The following is a 13559-nucleotide window of genomic DNA, read 5'->3' as shown; positions in this document are numbered from 1 at the left end:
GAGGGGTCTGCTCTGCCCCCAGAGAGGGGAGGGGGAGATAGAGGGGTCTGCTCTGCCCCAAGGGAGGGGAGGAGAAATCGGGGAGGGGTCTCCCTACCCCCCAGAGAGGAGAGCTGCTGGTGCCCGCCTGCCTCATCAGCACCCATTGTGGCGGGCAGCCCCGAATGCAGATGGTGCTGATGTGTCTGAAACGGTTCCCTCCTTCTCTCCAATAAATGCAGCTAATTTTAACGCAGAGGGCTGAGAGTGAGGGGCGGCAGGCAGATGGACATCCGGAAGCGAAGTGGGGACCCGCCCTCCCTGCCTCTCCACCCCCAGGTTACCCACCCTCTCCCTGCCGGGGCAGGACTCTCTGTGTGACCCCTGGTGCTCAGTGGTCCCTTTACCTCTTTGGGCCAAATCCCTCAGGCCCCTCCCAGCTACTGAAAGAGTAGAATGACAAGGAGGCTGGATACAGATGAGGAGAGGGGGCCTTCTTCCCACTGATTTCTTCATCCCTGAACTCCTGCCTAGACCCTCCCCCAGGAGAATAAGGGGGCTCCAGGCTTTGCCTGTGTCTGTGCCCTCAGGCCCTGTCGTTCTCAGCCCACACCCCCACCCAGCCTGGCTCAGGTTCTCTGGAGGTGGGACTGGGACATCTCCTGCAGGTTGGAAGAGGGTGGGGTTTGGCTGGGGACAGCCAAAGGCAAGAGTGGCTGACAGGATTGTGGACTCACAGTCATGAGAGAGAACTGCTTCTGCTGAGAAGGACTCCACACTCACTGAGGGTGGGCCTTCAACACCTAGCTCCAATGTCACCTCCTCCAGAAGCCCTCCCTGATACCTCAGCAGAGAGGAGAGACCTCCATCCTCCCACAAAGAACACAGCGGCCCTCAGGATACTTAGCTGGGCATGTGGGGGCCCCCTCCCTGGGGCACAGGCTCTGCTGGGCAGCACTGGCATCTGGGTCTCCCTTGTCACACACGATGTGCGTGGTGTAGACGCTCCGCAAGGCTGTGCTGGATGGGAGTTGGTTGTGGATCCCTGAGGGGAGCCAGTCCTGCTTGGGAGGAATGTGGATTTTCTCCTGTGGGTTGGTGAGGGCCACTGCTTCTGCCAAGATGCAGCCTGGACCTGAGGCCGACACTGCTCTGGGGCCTCGGGGAGAGCTGGTTCATAAGTCGAAGACTTGACAAGCTTCGAACAGAGCTCTGATCTCACTCTGGGGAGCGATTCTCCCAGAATACAAATCTGCTCCTGTCTCTCAGGGCTCACCGCTCGCCTGGCAGCAGCCCCCCACAGCCTCCCCCAGCTCGGTTTACAGGCCCTTCCAGCTCAGCCCCTGCTGACCCCAAACCCACCTCCTGTGCCCATTGCCCCTGTCAGTTCCATAAATGCTCCATGCTCTTTATACCTACAGACCTGCAACTGAGCCCAGAAGCCAGTCTTCTGTGCCTCAGCCACTCTCTGAATGTGTCTAGGTCCCACTCTAGTTATAGCTTTAAGGTCGCTTCCTCCAGGCAGCCCTCCTGGCTTGGTGTGTGGTTTCTTGTAGAGGTGTGTCTCTGAGGTAGGAGGGATGCTTCCAGGACATTCTAGGCCCCTCCTGAAGTACAGCCCTGGTTGGAGGCTCAGTTATTGTTTGCTGAGGCTGGAGTCATGGCAGGGAAATATCCCGGGGTGGTGTTGGGGGATTTGTCTGGACCTTCGGCCCTTCAGCCCCTCTCCCCAAGTGCCTTGGACTTGGGGTGAGAGGTAAAAAGGCCGGCAGGGTCACGGATCACTGCCTGCCCAAGGCCCCTCCAAGAGGAGAGGGTGGGGTGCTAAGTTTGTAAGGGAGTTTTCCTTGCTGGCTACTCTTAGAGTCCCCAGGGAGTACAGACATGACACCTGTGCCCACTGCCCGAGCTCCGTGAGCTTGTCCCCCAGACCCATGTGCAGACTGGCACTGGGCGGCTGGGAGGCCTCTCCGCAGGGTCTCATGAGTGCCTTCTGTCCTAGGAGACCGTCTACACCTACCTGCTGGACACGGAGTCCCGGCTGGTATGTGAGGACCCGCCCCACGAGCTGCCCCAGGAGGGAAAAGTCCGGTAAGCCATCCTCCACCCCACTGACCTCTCACCGCCCAGGGTCTCAGGCCTGGGGCACCTTCCAAGCCTTGATCTGCCCTCCCCATCCGACCTCAATCTCAGCCTCCCTGCCAGCCGGCTTCCTTGGCCGGGTCCCTGACTCTAGCACAGAGGGGAGAAGCAGGGTCTTGTCTCGCATCGTGTTGGGGGCGTGGACAGCGCAGGGAAGGTGCCAGCTGGTGGGTTTTCTCCTAGAGAGCTCTTCTGAGCTGCGGCAGCCTCCTCAGAGCTGAGGCTCAGGATGTTGGGCTACAGTTTGTCAGTGAGAACTCCAGCAACCATGAGAGCTGCCTGGGAGGTTCACACAGCGCTTGGCATCCCGGGATGCTGGACCCGCAGGGGTGCACGCTGTCAACCCTGTATCAGAGACCAGGTTGTCCCCAGGCAGCGGCCTGCTGTGAGTTCTGGAGCCTGAGTGCCTGCATTCACGTCCCTGCTCCCCCTTTCCTGGCCATATAATCTGGGGCAGTTTGTAACATGGCGATAATCATAGTACCTCTCTCCTAGGGTTCTTGGGAGGATTAAATGAGTTTAACACATGCAAAGGACTTAAAACTGTACGGTAATGAATGCTAAATGTCTGGTTTTATTCTCGTTGTGATAGAACGTTGGAATCATGGACTTTCAGAACCAGGGCTCAGCGCCCTGGGGTCCCCTGATACGTCTGAGCCTATTGAGTTCAGCCTCCTTATTTTCCAGATGGGCAGACATCATGAGCCATGTCCAACGCCACATACCTGATGTGAGGCAGAGCCAGGCCTGGGACACGGTCTCCTGGCTCCTGGCCCTTCAGGGGACAGTGAGGGAAAGTGGAACTTGTCAGATGAGAAAGTGTTTGACTTCCCCAGGGGTGGGTGGTGGGTGACACTGTTCCCTTCAACTCCTCCCCAAGGACTGTGTGAACCAAGCCAGCCATGCCCCTCTTTGGCCTCTACTGTCCCATCTGTAGGATGGCAGGATAGGGCTGGAAGGTCTTTGGAATCTTGGAAAAAAATGCTATACTCTCCCGTTTTCTCTTCTGAGCCAGCACCCCCGCCCCTAATTCTAATTCTCAAGAACTTCGCTTAATATGAGCTTGCCCATCCAGGAAGTCTCCTCAAAGTGGCCTGGGAAGGCCTTCCTGGGAGGGGGATGCAGGATCTTGGGCTCAGAAGGCAGGAGGGGAGCATCCTGCAGTGTTGGCTCTGTCCCCCAGCCTGCAAACGCTCCCTCCGGCTTTCTGCTGTGATGGGGGGGGAGGTCTGCAGTCCAGGATCTTTGAGGGGGCTCCAATCTTCTGCGTCAGTATCCTTGCCCCCCAACCACTTCAGGCTCAGTAAAGCCTTTGGAGAAGGGCCAAAAAAAAAAAAAAAAAAGCAATTAAAAGTGAATGTTCCAATGCAATTAGCCTAGAGTTCAGTGGAGATGGGGAGGCAAGTGCCTGCTGGGAGACAGGGCTCAGAAATCCAGGAGGCCGAGGAGGCGAGGCGGGTGAGGGGACAAGATGGGTAGGGCAGTGGGGGCGTCCCAGGGGACACAGAGATCAAGGTTCATTCAGGCCGGCAAGGACTGCGGGCGAAGGTCCAGGCCAGTCCTCTCTTCTGAAATATGGGCTCTGTGCTCCCCAGTCCCCCACATGTCTGGAGGCGAGCCCACCTCCACCCCTAGGACTGAGAGCTTGGTACAAGGAAGACAGGAGAGCACTGGAATGGGAGTCAGAGAGGCCTGGATTCTAGTCCGGCCCCATCCCTGCCTCGCTGTGTCCCCTTCCAAACCTGGTTTCTTATCTCTAGAATGGAGATAACAGTGGGCCTGTCTATTGGCCTAATGAGACAGCAGATGCCCCGGCTCAGCCTGGTGCCCAGCAGGCGGTGGGAGCCATGATTGCTGGTTGCCCTCCACCCACAAGTCCCAACACAGCTACTCACTGGGTGACATTGAGAAAGTTACTTCCCTTCTGGCCTTTATCTCTTTTTCTATAAAATGGGTGGGTTGGACATAGGGTCCCTCCAATGGTGACCTCTGTGGCTCTGGCCCCCTCAGGAGGCCGAGGCACCCTCCCCAGGCTGACGTGGAGCCTGAGGTTCTGGCAGTGCCCGAGGAGGGATGCTTCTCCGGGGAAACCCTGGAGGGCTGGCGGGGCTGACAAACAGCAGCAGGTGTGAAGTGGAGGTGGATCATAAAGACAGATAAGGGCCCAGGAGAAGGGGCAGAGGATGGACTCAGGGCGGGGTGGGGGAGGCAGGGTGGAGAGGGGCCAAGGGGGCGTGATGAGGCCCACCAGCTCCCCAGCACCCCCGCCACTGCCGCCTACCACTCCACAGGCTCCCAAATGCCCAGATGCATCCCCCCAATGTGTTTTGGGGTTCCTGCCTCCTGTGCTGGCTTGTGCTCTCTCCTCTCTTGCAAAGTCCTTCCCTGCTGTCTCCATCTGGACCAGCCCACATTTCCCTTATCCCATGTGGCCCAGCCAGGGGCCCTCTAGGAGGCCTACTCCATAGCTCCCTGGAGTTAAGGAGGATCCAATTTTCAGAAAAAGTGTCTGGGCTGTGGTGGCCTCCCCAAGGGGTAGGTCCATCCACAAGAAGAACTCTGGGCTAGGAGTTGGGAAACCTGGGATCCAGGACAACATGGCTGCCATCACCGTCCCATGCATGCTCTCTGGGCCTCAGTCTAAGCTTCTGTGAGATGATAAGATTGGACACTGTGATGTCTGAGGGCTGGTCCAGCTCTGAATTCTCAGGGTGCAAGGGGCCTCGGGCTGGAGGGGAGAGAATCCTGGAGGGCTGCCTGAGCGAGGGGTTTCCTGGAAGGCTTCGCCTCCCTCTTGTTGGTGCCCCCCCTTGATTTCCCAGCCTATTTCAGTCCCCAGCCCCACCGCCTTCCTCTTCTTATTGTGTCTCCTGCCATCTTAAAGCCTCTGATTACCCACTGCTGAGTACAGCAAAATTTGGGGCTTTTCAGCTGCAACGGAGACACCGCCCACACCAGCCCCAGCTGGCTGTCTCCCTTTCCTACCGTTTGAGGGTCCCAGGGCCCAACCTTGAGAAACTTCTCCCTCAGATCTGACCTGGTCCCCTCTCACTGCAGAATCTGTCTGTCTGTCCCTCTGATTTGTCTTGAGGGACACAGGGAAGAGTCTGTTCCCATCTCTGGAGTCTCACATTCAGGGAGAGAGACAGGGAGAGGAGGATCCAGGTCCTGGCCTGAATCATAATTTGTCTCTAAGAGAAAGATGAATGATCAGAGGAGGCTGAGGCTCTGGGAGGGGTGGGGTGGGGCTCAGAGGGTCAGGGGCTCAGTAATGAGGATGGGGCCTCACCAAAGAAGGGGCTCAGACAGGTAGAAGGGGGACCTGGACACTCAGCTCTTTCCAGGCCATTGACTACACCAACAGAGAGCCTTTTCTTCTACTCTTTCCACTAAGCAAATAGCTGTTAAAGGGATGGAGCCGTCATAAAGTCCACGCCTGTTCCTCTCCCCGCTCTGCACCCATCTGTCTCTATTGTCACTGGGGCAAACCATGCCACCCAGGCACCCAGGCTGAGTCATTAGCCTTCCACCTGGACAGCTGGCCCCAGGGTGTGGAGTCCCCTCACCCCCCACCATTGACTGGCAGGAGGTCAGGGGGGCGGGGAAGTCAGGAGGGGAGAGGAGGCAGGGCGGGGGCTCCCAGTTGAAGGGTGAGCCATGGCGGGTGTGGGCAGTAGATGAAGCCCCCATTCCATCCCTTCAGGGGTACAGCAGTTCTGGGATGGGTGCAGCAGAGGAAAAGAGCTCACTTGGGGGCGGAGTGAGATGGGCATGGCCTGGTGCGCCCCTGCCTGGGGCTGTGAGATGTGGCTGGGCCACAGGGGGAGCAGGTTGCAGGGCAAGGTGCCAAGATGCGGGGACTCCTGAGGGTTGAGGACCCTTGGAGGCTCCCAGGCTTGGTGGGAGATCTGGGCCCTATCGAGGCTGACCTGCACCAACCCAGCCTCTCCTCTGCTGTCCAGGGGCCCCTAGATGATGGGGCCCTCGCTGAAGCCCGTCTGTGGTCTCAGATTCTCCCTCTCTGGTGAGAGTTTTACCCAGAAGCCAGTATGATCAGCCTGAAATCAAATCTAAGCTCTAGCTTCCCCTGCTCAGGTCCCTCCCGGGGCGCCCACTGCCCTCAGGACCAAGCCCAGCTCCCTGGGGCCGTGGCCCCTCTCCAGTCCTGCTCACCACTGTCCAGCCACACCAACCTCCTGGCAGCTGGACCGCCCCACAGACACACATTCTTTCTTTCCTCCGAGGCTTGGCACATGCAGTTCCCTCTGCCTGCACATCCTTTCCTGTCTGTCCTGACAACCTCTGCATATCCTTTAGGACTCACTTCAGGCATCTCCTCCTCCAGGAAGCCTTCTCTGACCCCACTTCCATCCTGCACCTGGGTGGGCTGAGGCCCACTCTTCCTCGCTTTGTCAGAGCGCTCATCCCTGCACTCGAGTGTGGGTCTGTGTGTCAGTCTTCATCTCGGTCCTCAGGACCGAACCTGACCCAGAAGGTCCCCGAATAAATACTCTGTGGAATGTTCCCATAAGTATTTGAGAAAACTTGCTCTGGTTCTGGTATGGGGCTGGATTGAAGGGAGCTGACAGGAGGCAGGAGGCTGGGGAGAGCCTGCTGCGGGTTCGGAGGAGAGGTGTCTGAGCTGGTAGTGGCAGTGGCTTGGAGTGGAGAGCAGGGGACAGTGTGAGAGATGCATGGGAGGTGACTCACCCATCAGATGGGGAGGTGAGGAAGAGGGAAGCAGCTAGGACAGTTGGTGGACAAGCCACAGGGACCCGGTGGATGTTGTGCCACTCTGCAGTAGTGATGGAGAGGATAGGGGCTGGGTGCCTTTGGCAACCTCAGGGACACCCAGAGCGGGCCTCCAGGAGGCCTTTGGTTCTCTGGGGTCTGGAGCTCATGAGAGTGGACACTGGCGAGTCATGAGGCCATGAGCACAGAGGTGAGAGTTTTGTGCAGAAGAGAAGAAAGGCTGAGAGCAGATTCCTTCATCAGGGTCCTGGGGGAAGGAGGCAGAGAGGCAAAGGCAGCCGTGGTCCATGGGTGGAAGAGGGGATTCACGAAGGACCAGGGGGATGAAGCTGCAACGCTCGCAGACCAGCAGTGCAGGGACCAGCGCCACCTTGTGGCTGCCGGATAACCAGCTTGTCCAAGGCCAAGTAGCTGGGTGGGGTCCACAAGAGGGAGTTTGGCTGAGGGTCACCAAGGTGGGCCTCCTGCCTCCATGAAGCCCAGCCTTTATCAATTTAGTCATCAGGAAACATGGCTGCTGTTGCCCTCCTGCCACCCTGGATCCCTCTTTCTTCCTGCAGTGGTTGGAGACAGCTCAGAACTGGAGCCCAGCACTCCAGGAGCCCACAGGTCCAGGGTGTGAGGGCTGGAAGCAGGCAGACACCACTGGTTCCTGCAGATTCTGAACCAAGGGGCCAGGAGCGAAATGGGTCTGGTTCAGAATGCTGTGTGACCTTGACTGAGATGCTCAAGCTCCTTGGCCCTCCATTTCTCTGGCGGCTGTGACCTCCTAAGCTGGAGACTTTCAGACCACTTCGTCTCTTTCCTCATCTGACCTTCGCTGGGCCCCCCTTAGTGATCCCACATGCACATGCTGAGTCCCAGCCCCCCAAGCTTCTCTTCTCTCCGGGCCAGACAGTTCCTACAAACATAATTAAGTGGAGGCAGCATGAGGGATGAGGAACCCAGGACAATTAATCATCAGGGAGTGACATTTGGTGAAAAATCAGGCGCTTAATTAAGCAGGGAGAGCCAGAGGCCAGGGAAAGGGCGGTATGTGTGGTGAAGGCAGAGAGGAACTGGCCTGCCCTGCCTCAGTTCCCCCCTCCTCTCCCCTCCTCACACCTACGCCCTTTGCCTCCTCTTGGATGGCTCACACCCCATCAGGTCTTCAGGAAGGTTCTACCACACTGGTTAGGAGTGTGGGCTCTGGTGCCAGCTGCCTGGGTTCAAATCCTGGCTCTACCACTAATCAGCCATGGGACGCTGGGCAGGTTACTCAACCTCTCGGCGCCTTAGTTCCTCCCCCTGAAAACGGAGATGATGATCCTATTTAATTCATAGGATTGTTGGGAATTCTGAGTTCATCCATGTAAGTTGCCTACCCTGTGCAGGGCACCTCGGAGATGTCCCTTAAACGGCAGTTATGATGTTTGTCTCAGGAGGCCCCTCCTGTGCTTAGCAGTTGCTAAGTTGCTCTAGTTGCGAAAGTTGCTCTAGAGTGGTTTTCTGAGGATGGTGATGGTTAGGCTTCCATTCTCCTCCACCCACAACTCCCTGGGAGGCTCAGAGAGGTTAGGTCACTTGCCCAAGGTCAAGTGGCAGCCTCCGCAGGATTTACCCAGGCCGCCTGGCCTGGAGCACTTGCTTTACTTGCTCTTTGGTATTTGTGCTGGGCCCCGAGGTGTCCTTCCCATATCAACCAGCAGGGGCGGCAGAGGCCAGGCTGTGGCTGCCTGCCCCTCTACATGGGGGATCAGGGTCCCCGCCTCTTCTATCTTGCCCTCTTCAAGCCCACCCTGCAGCAGGTCAGCTTGTCCAGATCCTCACAGATGTGCAGGTCCAGCCCGCTGTGTGTTCCCAGGCTGGGGCCTGCTCTGCTTTGACCCAGGGGCTGAGAGGTGCGATCATGTTCTCTTTTCAGAGAGGCTGTGATCTCCCGGAAGCGGCTGAGCTGCAATGGACTCGGCCCCTCGGACCACCCGGGGAAACCCTTGGCCAGGCTGGTGGCTCCACTGGCCCCTGACACCCAAGGTAAGGGCTGGGAGCCGGACAGGGGCAGGGGAGGACCGTGGCCCTTGCTCCCCAGATCACCTCTGTCTCCTACCCCGTCTTCATCTCTCTGTCACCTTCTTTCTCTTGCTCTGTGTCTCTAGCAATCTCTCTGTCTAATTCTCTTTCTATTGTGCAACTAACCCCTCTGAGCCTTGATTTCTCTGTCTGTAAAATGGGGACAACAGAACCTACGTTGAGGGGGTATTGCGAGGAGGAGCAAATGAGCTAACGCATGTTGAGGGCCTGGCACACACTAGGGCTCGGTGGCCAATGGCCGCAGTGGTGACGTGCTTGTGCCGGTTGCTAGGCGGGCTCTAGTTGTTGCTATGCTCCGTCTGTCACTGTCTCTGTTTTTCTTTCTCTTCCTGTCCATGCCCCCTGTCCGCCATGTCTCTCTGCCTCGTGTCTCAGTCTCTCTAGGTCTCTGTCCTCTGTCTCGATGTGGAAAGTGCACAAGACTGGGAGTCAGGAGACCTGACTTGCTGTGTGATCTTGGGCAAGTCACTTCCCCTTTCTGGACCTTAGTTTCCCAATCTGTAAAATAACGGTGCTCAGCCTTACCTGCCTCCCTCCCTCTCAGGGTTGCTGGGAGGATCACAAGAAAGCTGTCAAGTGAGGGGCTTTCCCTCTATGCAGGGGTCGTTGCTGTGGTAGGACCCCTCTCTTGGTCTCTCTGGGTCTCTGGGTCTCTGTGTCTCTGTCCCGGCCTCTCTCTGTCTGTGTCTTGTCTCCCTCGCTGGGTCCCGGCTCAGTATGTCTCAGCCTCACTGGCCCCGCAGGACCACCTCATTGCCCTCTCCCCCTCAGTGCTGGTCATACCGCTGGTGGACAAGGAGGCCGGGGCTGTGGCAGCTGTCATCTTGGTAAGAGCTGTTGTGGGTGGGATGAGGGGAGAGGAGAGAGGGGAAGGAGCTATGGGTGGAGGCTATCTAGGGTGTGTGTGTGTGTGTGTGTGTGTGTGTGTGTGTGTGTGCATGTATGTGTGCAGCAAGCTGGGCTGGAATTGGGGGAAATGAGGGTCTGGGAGGAGTCCCACACCCCAGCCCTCTGCCCCACCTTGAACGGGCAGGGCTAAATCACTGGCCCAGTCAGCAACTTTCAGAGGGACGCACAAGCCCTGTTTGCACTCTCAGCCCCTGGAGAGCCCTTGGCACAGCCTTGACCTTGCTTCCTCTTTAGCATTCTCCCAGATGGGATGGGGACAGTGTCCCCCGAGAGGGCATGAACGCAGTGAGGTTGGAAGGGCCTGAGAGACACAGAGGAGGGATGGGTTGACATGACACTGACAAATAGAGACTTTGTGGGAAAGCTGGTCAGAGATCGGGGTGGCTGGAGCTGGGGGGCTTGGGGAGAGGAGACCCACCGGGAACCGCTGGCTGGGGAGGCCTCCAGCCCCAGCCAGGCCCACGGCTGAGACTGGGGCAGACGCCAGGCAACAGGGCGGGCTTCCTGGAGCAGGTCGTGGAGGGGAAGGGGGATGCGCTGCCTGGGGGCTTCGGGGCGGGAGCCCCGGCGGCGGCTCCCCTGCCCTCTGCTGTCCCCTCGCGGAGCTTGCCGGTTTCGGCTCCACCGGCGGGGCTGGCTGAGCCCTGAGGGGCGGCTTCTGCCGCTCTTCCAGGCTCCTCTCCGGATGGAGGTGGGCCTTCAAAACCTCTGTCCCGTCCTAGGAACCGAAGGGTTAGCGCCCCCAAATCGCCATTATTGGGGGTCTGCTTCTGCCGAGGCGGCCACCACCTAATAAGGGGCAGACCTGGGGGCACGGACAGATCAATGAGCCTCTCGGCGCTCCTGGGGGCTCCTCCCGAGCTCATTAAAACGGAATTAAAGGTTTCCGAAGCGCTGACCTTTTCAGAGCTGCGGGCGGGGGAGGCAGTAGGAGTGGGGGGCGGCCGCGGGGAGAAGAGAGGAAGGAAGGGATCTTTGGCTTTGTCTCCGCGGCGCCCCATCTGCCTGACTGAGGGAGACGCGGCCGCCTTGGTTTCTCCGGCAAGCTGCTCCCCCACCCCCCAGCTTCTGTTCCCGCAGGGAACGGATCTGCTGTTGGCACGGAGTTCTCGGCGCCACTTCCCTCCCTTCTTTGGTCCCAATCTGTGCCAGAGCTGGTCGCTTCGAAGAGGACCAGGGCTAGGGGCTATGTGCACAGCTGGGGGTGGGAAGTGGTGGCTCAGTGGCCCACCTCTGTTGAGGGAGAAGAGTGTGGGGGTGCCGGGTTCCCAAGAAGACTTCGTGTTGGGGCTGTGAGGGCTGGGTCAGAAGAGAAGCAACCACTGCAAGGGGAAGACTTTGCAAAGTTGTCCCTCTTGTGGGCAGGAGGATGGTTGCCATGACCACTCTTCACCTTGGCTCAGGTTGGCTCAGAAGTCCAACCTTCTCCTGCGGGGAGAAAGCCTGTGTGTATGTGTGTGGCATGTACCGGGGAGGAGGATGGGGTCAGATCTCTTAAATTTAACTCACCCTAGCAAAACCCTGCTTGGCGCTCTGCTCCAGGCTGGGTGCTGGGGCAGAGAGAAGAGTCAGACCCACTTCTGCCTTCTAGAAGCTGTCCGTCTAGGGGAAGGCAGGGATGCCCTCAGACCACCACTGGCCAAATGAAAGAAATGTGGCCAGCAGGTGCTGTGGTGGCAGAGGCTGGAGCAGCAAGGGGTGCCGCACAGTGGAGACAGCATTTGAGTGGGACTTCGGGGTGTGGGCAGGAGGGCAGCAGGCAGAGAAGAAGGAAAGGATATTCTAGACAGAGGGAACAGCACGAACAAAGGCAGGGTGGGGAGAACGGTGGAGGAGTGTTGGGGGAGGGGTGTGATCCTGGAGAGGCTGAGTGTGGGTGGTACATGCTGTTGAGCAAGATGCCACCTGGGGCTTTGGCTGCCAGGAGCAATTCCCGACACCCATCCCCTCACCTCCTCAAATACCCTGGGCAGGGAAGAGCTCTTGAAAGGTATTTGGATTATTCACGGTCTGCCTCTCCTCCAAGCCTGTGCCTTCCTGCTCAAGCAGAAACGCACTTTTCTACTGGACTCCTCTCCCCAGGGCAGACACAGCTCACAGGTCAGGACCGTGACTCCCAGGGCCACAGGCTCTCACATCCCCTGAGAGGCAGCACAGCAGCACTGGACCTGCCAGCTGCTACCAGATCCTGAGGGCAGGGGGTGCAGAGGGTCAAGGGGGAGGCACAGGGCAGATCTTTTGGGAGGGCTGACTCAGCAGCTCCTTCCTCAACGAGCCCCATTCCCCTCTGAGTCTGCTCTTGGTCCTCATCCATCCCTCCGTCCATCCCTCCATCCATCCCTCCATCCCTCCTTCCATCCATCCCTCCATCCATCCATCCACCCATCCATCAACTGAAGACATATTTCTTGAGCACTGCCAGGGCCTGCGTGCTAGGGGCTGCAAACATAGCAGTGACCGAGACAGACCAGACAGGCTGTGCTGTCACGGACCATACAGTCCGGGGAGGGGTGGGGGACAGACATTAAACAAATCAGCACAATAAGGATCGAATTGCAAATGATGGTAAAGTGCTAGCAGGGAAACCAGGGAGCCCTGCAAGGAATCCTGGGGCTTGATGGAGACACCCGTCAGTGGAGGGCTCTGTGAGGAATGTGCCATCCAGGTGCAGAGCTGCCTGGCTGAGCTCTGGGCCCTGCAGCTTGTTGCTCAGGGAGCCTTGATTGCAGATTCTTTGTGTGGAAAGAGTCTTTGGCTCTGTTCTTCAGTTCTGGGATAATAAGTCCCTTTGAGGAGTGGGCCCTTGGGCTCTGGCATTTGATGCATGATTTGTGCCCACTCTTCCCCCAGCTGTGCCACCCACACCAGCTCCTTCCACAGGGACGGGGTGTTCGTGCGATTAGCCATGTTTAACTTGGGGAGGGTGAGGGGTGTGGGGGCTGCGCTGGGCTTCTAACCCTTTCTACAGTCCCAGTGCCCACTGTCAGGTGTCCCCACTGGGTCCCAGATATGCCTCCAGATAAGTAAGAGTAGGTGCAAGTGTGTCTTCCTGTTGGTGAGCCAAAAGGCATGTGTGAGTGCCAGTGATTGTGTGTTTGCATATGGGGGGCCAGAAGTGTGTGATGGCTTTTGGGTATATGAACTCAAGAGTCCTGTGTACAGGCAGGAATGTGCATGTGTGGATGGTGTAGACACTGAGTCTGGGTGTCTGGATGTCTGTGAATCTGTGACTGCACTCTGTGTGTGTGTGTGTGCACACATGTGTGTGCATGCCTGCGTATCTCCATGGGAGAGTGAGTGTGAGTATGAGAGTATGAGTGTATGCGGGGGGTGCTGAGGGTCTTCATGAGAGTGTGTATGTGTGTTTGTGCACATGCTGGGTGGAGATGGGCTGAGGCAGCTCAGGAGTGTGTGCTGGGATGGGGGGACATCCAGCGAGGAGAGGGACTCCACAACGCCCTCCTTCCCTCCAGCCTCTGAGGCTCTCATTCCGTCTCCCAGCTCTGTACTGGGGCCAGGCTGTTTTGCCAGCCCAGGAACTGGTTGCCCCCATAGCCCTAGAGGGGTCCCAACCCTCTCTTTTCCTGAGAGATGGGTCCAGCTGGAAGGAACAGGAAGGATGTCCTCCCGCATCTACTAACAGTAAAATACCAACATGTTTATGTAAGCTGCATGCAAATAAGCCATGCCCCCAGCCTCTTTCAACT

The 13559-nt window shown here is 58.1% G+C and overlaps 1 protein-coding gene across 3 annotated transcripts in view; it reads left to right on the top strand.

The window, feature by feature from the left end:
• The window catches only part of PDE2A (phosphodiesterase 2A), a 63105-nt gene that overhangs the window by 34194 nt on the left and 15352 nt on the right, over positions 1 to 13559 (top strand). For all 3 annotated transcript variants that reach the window (XM_046637580.1, XM_046637577.1, XM_046637579.1), the window contains 3 exons: positions 1982 to 2070; positions 8777 to 8886; positions 9715 to 9770. In XM_046637580.1, the coding sequence (XP_046493536.1) occupies positions 1982 to 2070; positions 8777 to 8886; positions 9715 to 9770 (255 nt within the window). The remainder of the gene's footprint in view (positions 1 to 1981; positions 2071 to 8776; positions 8887 to 9714; positions 9771 to 13559) is intronic.

Source organism: Equus quagga, chromosome 14 (assembly GCF_021613505.1).
Source record: "Equus quagga isolate Etosha38 chromosome 14, UCLA_HA_Equagga_1.0, whole genome shotgun sequence".
Taxonomy (NCBI): domain Eukaryota; kingdom Metazoa; phylum Chordata; class Mammalia; order Perissodactyla; family Equidae; genus Equus; species Equus quagga.
Note: the sequence above shows the minus strand (reverse complement) of the source record. Positions and strands in the feature narration are given on the sequence as shown.